The 9,463-nt window shown below is 30.3% G+C and overlaps 1 protein-coding gene across 1 annotated transcript; it reads left to right on the top strand.

The window, feature by feature from the left end:
• Window positions 1-8,716: 8,716 nt before the first annotated feature.
• On the top strand, window positions 8,717-9,458 carry LOC135955557 (uncharacterized). The gene is made up of 2 exons (XM_065505909.1): window positions 8,717-8,872; window positions 8,928-9,458. Exons 1-2 carry the CDS (start codon window positions 8,717-8,719, stop codon window positions 9,456-9,458), a joined length of 687 nt encoding a protein of 228 aa, XP_065361981.1.
• Window positions 9,459-9,463: the final 5 nt, after the last annotated feature.

A 9,463-nucleotide genomic window follows, 5' to 3' on the forward strand; every position in this document is an offset into this window, starting at 1 on the left:
TTTTTTTTGCACTTTAACATATTTTTTTGTATTTATTTTTCCGTTTCAATTCAAATAGGTACAAATTTCAAATTAAAATTACATATTTTTTCGAACATCCAAGAACCATGTTTAGTGAGTACAACAACTGATATATTTAATTTACATGTATTTGAAAGTTTGTTTGTATTTATATGTATAGACGAAACTTTTTTTGGAACAATCGAGTCTGTGATCAGAACTTAACGAAACTATTGAAAGTATTCAAAATCTAAAACAGTCCAAAAAGTACTCCAATGGTATATGAACAATTTTATATGCTTCGAAAAAACTAAAAAAAGAACTGATATATTGGATATTCTTTAGCGTGCGATTCGATTTCTTCAACATCTTCAATTAGCGAGAGTGTTTTTTCCAAGTCAAGTTTTATTAAATCTAAAGAAAAAATCATTTAAAAGGAAAATTTAAATTATATTCTTTTTTAAAAGACTATATTAGAAGATCTCACTAAAATCATATAAAAACTCACATGCGTATATAAAAAGGATCTCAAATAACATATTTGCTATTATTTTTTGAGTGAATTGTAATGATTTGTTTGTTTTTTATGTTTTTGTACACAAAATTCGTGGTTGTATTTTCAATTTAAAATTAAAATAGAAATTATTCGGTTAATCGAATAAATTTAAATTAACCGAATCTACACCCCGATTAATTATTTGCTCGATTAACCGATTAAACCAGAAACCCGATTAATTGAATACCCTAATACAGACATCGGCAGAGAGTAAAATTGCCTTTGCACACTAACACCACTTTGCGTTTTTTGAGTAGCGCTCTCTGGCATTCAGTGCACTGATACAAAGGTTTGTTAGAATGATTTCTTTTATTTTTTTTGCCAATTACGTACGTGTGAAAGAAAATAAAACCAGAGAGCTCTTAAGGTGGCTCTTTGCCCCAGCGGGAAAAAGATGCAGTAAAGAGGCCTTCCTAAAGGCCTTCTTTTGCAGGCACAAGGACTTCTAGCCGCATTGCAAAATCATTTCAATTTTACACGGCGTGTCATTGCGAGCCAAGGCCTTGCACACTCGCTGCTGTTAGAGGGCTGAGAGAATGCCTACTTAGGAAGGGCTACTAGAAGGCCTACTTTGCAAGGGCTTCTAGAAGGCCTAATTGGGAACAGCTATTAGAAGGTCTAATTTGGAAGGGCTATTAGAAGGTCTACATTGGAAGGGCTATTTGCAGGGCTGCTATTACTAATCTAATGAAAGGCCTGTAAAGGAATGCCTAGAAAGGTAGGACTACTGCAAAGCCTGCAATGTCATATGGAAGGGCTACATGAGAAGGCCTAATAAAGTACCTAAAATAGAAAAAAGCATTAGAATAAGGCATCAAAGGAAGGCCTATGAAAAGTGATGCATTTTCAAGTTTTATAGAACGTCTACCATGGAAGACCTATTTAAAGTCTTATTAGAAGATCTAAAATAAAAATAAGAATTAAATTTTGTTTGTTTAAATTTTTGAAACATGATAATTTCTGATTACATACTTAAAAAACAACAAAAATAAATAAGAATCCACATCAAGAAATTTATTGTTGTAAATTTTGTAATGAGAGTTAATCAAAGAGATGCAGAGTATTTTATTTTTTGATGTAGACTATTTTTATTTAACCACTTGTTATTAGAAGGGGATTCATAGGCCTTCTTGAACACCTTCTTAGAGCAGGCAGTGCGGAATGAGTATCGGATCTTTTAGAATGTGTAAGTATGCATTTTAGAAGGCCTACAAACTGAAGTCCTATAATTTTTTCCCGCTGGGGCCGATGTCTGCCCTAATATATAGATGATAAACTAATTGTAATAATTATTAACAAAAAAATGCAAAATACAAATATGAATGAACTTACTATAAGCTAGCTTGATTTTTTTCGGGATCTGATGACGCTGGTGATGTTAGGGTGTCCTCCATGGTGATTGTTGAAGAAGGTGACGTAGTGCTGGCGGCAAATTTTGTTGTTGTTAAGTTGTTGTTGATTTTGATGATTTTGGTGTGGTTGTGTATTTATTTTAATTTTCTGCTCTTTTGTATTCAATAACTGGTGCTAATGTTGATTAAGTTGGAAGGGAATTTTTTTTAAAATATATTTAATTTACTTTTTTTCTCACTTTAAAAACAGCTGCAAGTCACTTGATTTATATTTTATCAGTTTATATTTTGTTTGTTAATTTAATTAATACATTGAATATTTGTTGCTGTTGCTTAATTCTTGGTCTTTTGAGCTGAGTTTTTCTCTAAATTAATTTAATAAATTAATGTATTCTTTCTGGCAAAATTGTTGATTGTGGGTGACACAATTTTTAACTTTATTTTCATTCTTAACATGTTTCTGTTTTTTTTTTCTTTGCTTTTAGAGATTAATTACAATAAATTGTTGTTTCAAGTGTGGAAAAATATAAAATATAAAAAAATAAAGGTTTTTCTGCGTTCTGTTTCAATAATTATGATTTTCAAGGTTCTTTTTTTATAATTGTTTTAGAATTATTTGAAAGATTCTTTTTTTTCTCTGTGCTTTTGGCTATTTATTACACAATTATGAAAAGAAAACATAAAAATTTATGAGTGGCTACAAATATTTGGTTTACACTTTCGTGTTCTGTTGTTATACCCTTCACCTTCGTGAGAAGGGTATATATAAGTTTGTCATTCCGTTTGTAATTTCTACATTTTTCATTTCCGACCCTATAAAGTATATATATTCTGGATCCTTATAGATAGCGGAGTCGATTAAGCCATGTCCGTCTGTCTGTCTGTTGAAATCAGTTTTCTGAAGACCCCAGATATCTTCGGGATCCAAATCTTCAATTATTCGGTCAGACATGCTTTCGAGAATTTTGCTATTTAAAATCAGCAAAATCGGTCCACAAATGGCTGAGATATGAGGATATATAATGATAGATATTTCAAAGACATTTGCAACGACGTATATAAGACCATAGTAAGTTGGACCTACAATGGGTCAAAATCGGGAAAAAAATTTTGAACCCGATTTTTTTTTTTTTTTTAAAAAAAATTGAAAAAACAAAAAAAAAATTTTAAAATTTAAAAAAAAAAAAAAAATTAAAATTTAAAAAAAAAATTTTAAATTTAAAAAAAAAAAAATTTTAATTTTAATTTAAAATAACAATCGAAAAATTTTTTTTTTCAAAAAATTCAAAAAACAACTGGAAAAAAAAATTAAATTTTGTTTACCTAAAAATATTTAAAATTTTGAAGTATAATTTGGTGAAGGGTATATAAGATTCGGCACAGCCGAATATAGCACTCTTACTTGTTTTTTCTTAAAGTTTAACAGCCATATGCAAAAAAAAATTTACGAAAGGTTTATAAACTAATTATAGGAAAATTCATAAACGATTAATAGCTAAAATACCTTTGATAAACAATTTTTAAATGTACAAATTATAAAGTATGTTCGACCCTACTTTAAGGAATTCTTTTTACTTTTTATCTTAAAAAAGAGGATTTTAAAGATAAATTTGGAATAATAGACGATACTATTGCAATTGCTAAACACAATTTCCACTCCGCTATCGAATAAGTTCCATTTTAATAGTATATGATTTTGTTTGATATTCCTCCGGCAGTGAACTACATGGTGTTCACAAGTGAGTTTGTTTGTCATTTTTGTCATTTAATTTTAACCTGCAACGCCATATAGTAATAAATGTGTAAACATTGTAGAAGAAGGTCCACACAATCTAATATACCCACTCTGGAATTAAAACTATGTGTTTCCACATAGAAATTCATTAAATTTTGTTAAAATTTAACAAAATGTCAATGAAAATAAATTAATAAAACAAATTATAACACAGTGATGTTTATTTTATCACAGAATATATTAATTACTAATAATTCAGTATAATTTTTATTACATTGTATATAAACACAAATTCTTTTTTTCCATCTTGTTCACAAATAATGTGTATAATAAATTCACTTATGCTTACTAATAACTTGAAAATAATGGCCCATAATCATAGTCAAAAATAAAGTACATTTTAAGAGAATTAAACTCGACTTTACTTAAGAGTGGACTTTAGGTCTATCATAGACAAGTTAAAGCCATGAATGAAATAAACAAGATTGCGCCTTAAAAAAATTATCTTAAGCTCAGTGACGTCAACATTGACTAAAACTGAGTGTATTATATGAAAATTGTATGTGATTTATAATGGAAAAGTCAATAATTATATTTAAAAGTTATTTATGTTTAATAAAATAAAATGTATTTTAGGTTTTATGTTATTAGACATATTTTACTTTATTAATGTTCAATATTTTTTCTATATTTTAGTTCACGATTTTGATTTTTTATTATTATCTTATATATAAATAGGCCACACGTTTTTTTGTGGTACACTTTTATGTATGTTATTGTCCACCAATATTGATGAAATATATATGGTTTAAAAGGTTATTTTCTCTAGATTTGCAGAACATCATATTTTTTTAAATTCTTTCCATAAAAGTGGTAAAAAGCGTTTAAAAGTGGTCGAATTTCGGCCACCGGGCGATCCTAGTTATTATTATTAATAATTTTTGACTGCACACCACATTTTAATTTTTAATTTTTTTTTTATTTATTTTTCACTATTTGTTTTGAAATTTCATATAAAAAGTAAGTATTTTACATTAAAAACATAAGAAAACAATCATTACTGACGTCACGAAAAAAGAGTACACTAAAATAACGGAATTGTCGATGTCGTAATCTTGTTTATTTCATTCATGAGTTAAAGCAGACATCGGCAAAGAGCCACCTTAAGAGCTCTCTGGTTTTATTTTCTTTCACACGTACGCAGTGCTGCCAACTTTTTTTGGAGAAATCGTCAATTAACAAAAAAAAAATCGTCAAAATCGTCAAGTTAAAAAGAAAAAATCGTCAAGAAATCGTCAAGCCAAAAATACGTTAAAAATACCAAAAACATTTTTTTATTAACTTTTTAAATATTTTTTTTTATTTACATGCAAAAATAAGTTATTATTTAATAAAAAAAAAAATAATTTAATTTTGGTATTATGTGACTTTACTCTGGTAGATTTCTGTGTGACATTTTTTTTAATAATTCATTTTTAATTGCTATATTAAAACACTGAGAATTATTTAACTTAAGATAATCTTTTGAAAACAATATTTCTTGTAATATTGAAGAATCCAAAGCATTTCAGATTTTTGTTTTATTTAAATTTACAGTATTAAAAATTCTTTCAACGTTGTCCGACGAATGTGGTAGTGCCATTTGTTTTTTCAATTTTATTTTTATTTATTTTATCTTCATTCATGAACTAACAACAAGTACTTCAAATCTTATATCTAATAATTATAATTTAATTAGTCCAGCCAGTGCCGGACGAAAAATTGTTTATTCATTTAGCTTTTATTAAATTGGCATTCTTCTTTCTATTCTTTGGATTAGGTCTGATGTGTCCCTCCTTCTTAACCGAGTGTGGCCACGGTTATTTAATATGTTGCGGGCCAGTGGGTTTGGGTGAATTTCAAGTTTTTTTAAATATTTTTCTACATTTTTCTTGATCTCAGTTTTTACAAGAGTCACGTTTAGATCTTTGTGTATATTCGCGTTTTTGATATACCAGGGGGCAAATGTGATCATTCTTAAAAACTTGTTTTGGCGTCTTTGGATCTTTTCAACATTTGACGCTGAGGCCGTGCCCCATAGCTGTATGCCATAACAACATATCGGTTTTATTATCATGTTGTAAAGTAGAAGTTTACAATCTAAACTAAGCGTAGAGTTTCTACCAATAAGCCAATTAATTTGAATTGATTTCAATTTCATTTGAATCAACTTTGCATCTATATGACTTTTCCATGTAAGGCGACGATCGAGATGTATTCCGAGGTATTTCACTTCCAATTGAATTATTTTTTGGTTATTGATATGAATGGGGGGGCATGATTCTCTACGCAATGTAAATGTTATATGGGTACATTTTTGCTCATTGACTTTAATTTTCCATTGTTTTAACCATTTTTCTAATTCAAATATGTGATTTTGTGAGTAACGAGACGCTTCTTAAGGGTTTTCATGAATGCTTAGAATAGCAGTATCATCAGCAAATGTTGATGTATGAGTGCGATTGTTAGTTGGCATATCAGACGAATATATCAAATATTAAAATGATCCCAGGATACTGCCTTGGGGGACTCCAGCTTCAATGGGTTGGGGACTACTTAAAAAGTGTCCTTCTTTAACCTTAAATGTTCGACCAGTTAAATAGCTTTCCAATAGCTTATGTGTGTTTGCGGGTAAATTTTGACTCAGTTTGTATATTAAACCATCATGCCATACTTTATCAAACGCTTGAGAAATGTGAATAAAGAGAGCGGAAAAATATTTCTTTTCCTCAAACGCTCGATCTCGAATATTTACAAGTCTATGGGTTTGTTCGATAGTACTGTTTTCTTCTAAAAACAAATTGATGATTCGGAATACAATTGTTTTCAATTAACATCGGGTACAACTTGTTCATGAGTATCTTATCAAATAGCTTTGATATATTAGACAATAGGCTTATTGGTCTGTATGATTCTACTTTTGTGTGATCTTTTCCCGGCTTAGGTATCATGGTAACCAGAGAAACCTTCCATTCTGGAGGATAATATTCAAGGCGTAATATAGCATTAAGAGCTTTTTAAGTCTTTTTATACAATCTATAAGCTTCGATTTGAGTTGGGGGATCTGTGCAATTGCCACTCTCTTCGAACTCTTCTTTTTTCATTTAAGAGCCGTTCGACTTCTGCAGAATAAATTCTATTATATCTGATTTGTCGGGGGGTTTGGGTAGCATGTTGAGCAGCCAGTTTGAGATTTTTATCGAAATTGATAAGAGAGTGATCGATGTTTTCTGGTGTTCTTAGCGGTATGTTTTCCGAGCAATGTGTACTGAGGTACTTTTTATATTTGAGCCAATCAATTCTTGTGCCTGTCATCGCTAAATTACCAGTCGGGGATACAATTTCTCGGGGGCTCAATAAAGTAACAATAGTGGGTGAGTGATCTGAAGATAGTTCCATCGAGGATTCAACTTGAATCATTTCTCCAGGGATATTTTTCATCACGCTAAAATCAATAACATCCGGTATTTTTCGTGGGTCAGTAGGCCAGTATGTAAGTTGGCCGCTCGAAATCACATTCAAACCCATTTTAGAAATTGTATCAAACAAAACACGACCTTTAGGGGTAATCAGTCGTGATCCCCAGAATGTGTGCTTAGCATTATAATCGCCAGCAGCCAGGAAAAGGGGGCCTAGTGATTTAAAAAATCTATTATATTGACTTTCTGTAATTGTAAATCTAGGGGGTGAGTATATCGATGAAATCACTAAGTTTCGATGAAAATCTTCAAGACAGATTGTAGTATCTTGAAGATAATCTTCGCAAAGATCACACATTAAGTAGTATTTGATTCGAGCTTTTATTAAAATTGCCGAGCCTCCGCATGCTCTACCTCAGGCATCTTTGGTATCATATATTACGTATCCATTTATTCGAAATGAACTTCTGGACGTCAAATGAGTTTCAGAAACCAGCATCATATCAATTTGTTGGTTTCTTAAAAAATATTCGAGTTCGTTTTTGTGTTGACGTATGCTGTTTGCATTCCAGAAACATATTTTCAAACAGTTCATGGCTTATTTAGGATAGCTTGTAATAACATTGATTGCATTTTAAGCATTTTCTGCATCATATTACTCATAGAGTTGGTAAAATTGTTAACCGATTTCACTAGGGTCTCTATTGTAGCTTCCAGTCGACTAAAATTAGAAGTGGGATGTTGGTCTGCAAATTCCACATTGATGTTAGGGTTATTTTCTTTTCCTATTGGTGGGTTTTGAGCAAAAGTTGGATTCGTTCTTAGAACACTAGCGTATGAACCTTTATTATTCATGGTTTGCGAGATTTGGGGGTAATGAGTATCAACTAGGTGCCATTAAACTCGAAACAAATTGTGTTGAAATTGGGAAGGCTTTTGCATTATTGACTCTCTTTAAATTAGAAACATTTTTTTTACAAGATATTGGTAGAGATTTTGCAATTATTGAGCAGTTATCAATAAAATTTGTACCAAAATATCGTAATTATATTAATCTTATCTTTTCCATTTTTCCACAACAAACAACTTTCTTTCTTTAGATGTCCCGGTTACTTTTATTGTTTACGTTTTTTAGATGCGATGCCACATGTCTTTGTTGTATACTGAATGAAAACATTTTCTACATTTGCGGTGGCACCCAGTTAAAGTCGGTTCAATTTAAAACATACTTTAATTTTGACTATGGTTGCAAATTAATAAAAAGCAGGGCCCAAATCGCCGCACTCGTTATCGAATTAAGCTGATCGAAATTTTTGTTTTTGAGATCACCGTACTCCATAACGAGTAAGGTGCATCGAAATTTGCGATTTTGTCATTCGATTACGAGTGCTCGATCGAATGCCATCTCTCGAAATGTCATTCGACACTACATGAGCAATCGAAATCGTTTACGTGCTATTAATATTTAAATTAAATAAACAAAAATTGTACTTATTTTAAAAAAATATGCAAACATGTAAATAAATAAATTTTTTATACGTTGTAAAATAAATGTAAGTTGAATTTTCAGTTTAGGACAAATATAAACAAAATAAACGGTAAGCAAAATGATGTTATGGCACAATTCATGTTTGACCATCCTAATTTGGCTAAAACCTTGCTGCCCAACTGTGGACAGGGAAAAGAAAGGTCTAGAAGATTATGGGAAGAATTAGCTAACCGACTGAATGCATGTGGTCCACCTACTAAGGAAATGTCGGTATGGCGAAAGGTAAGTTATAATTTGTTTAAAGTTTAACATTATAATTTTATTAACAATTTTTAAGGTTTATGCTGACCAAGAACATAATGTTAAAAAGAAACTTTCATTAAACAAGGAATCGAAGATGAAAACCGGCGGTGGTCCTTATGAAGAAATTCCTTTGTCTCAAACGGAAGAACAAATAGTTCAGGCAGCAGGTATTGAAGCCAGCGTTGATGGTAATTCAACAATTAAATCTTTTGGAAAAAGGAAAGAACCAAATGAAACATTTTCATGCCAAGTTGAGAAAAGTATACAAAGCATATTAGATGAAAATTCCGAACTTGAAAGAGTGGAAAAAGAAACACCTAAACCAAAAAAACAAAAAACTAATTCAAAAGCTGAAAGTAAAATAGACCTTTTGATGACCAATATAAATAAAAATGAAGAATTCCATACAAACTTAAATTCTAAACTAGAACGTCTATTAGAATTGAAAGAAAGATCATTAAAATTAAAGGAAGAAGAACATACAGCCAATATGGCAATTAGCTTAAAAATCAACAATAATTTTGTATTTATTTTTATTATATTAAATACTAATTTTAATTATTAAATAAT

Source organism: Calliphora vicina, chromosome 3 (genome assembly GCF_958450345.1).
Source record: "Calliphora vicina chromosome 3, idCalVici1.1, whole genome shotgun sequence".
Classification (NCBI taxonomy): Eukaryota; Metazoa; Arthropoda; class Insecta; order Diptera; family Calliphoridae; genus Calliphora; species Calliphora vicina.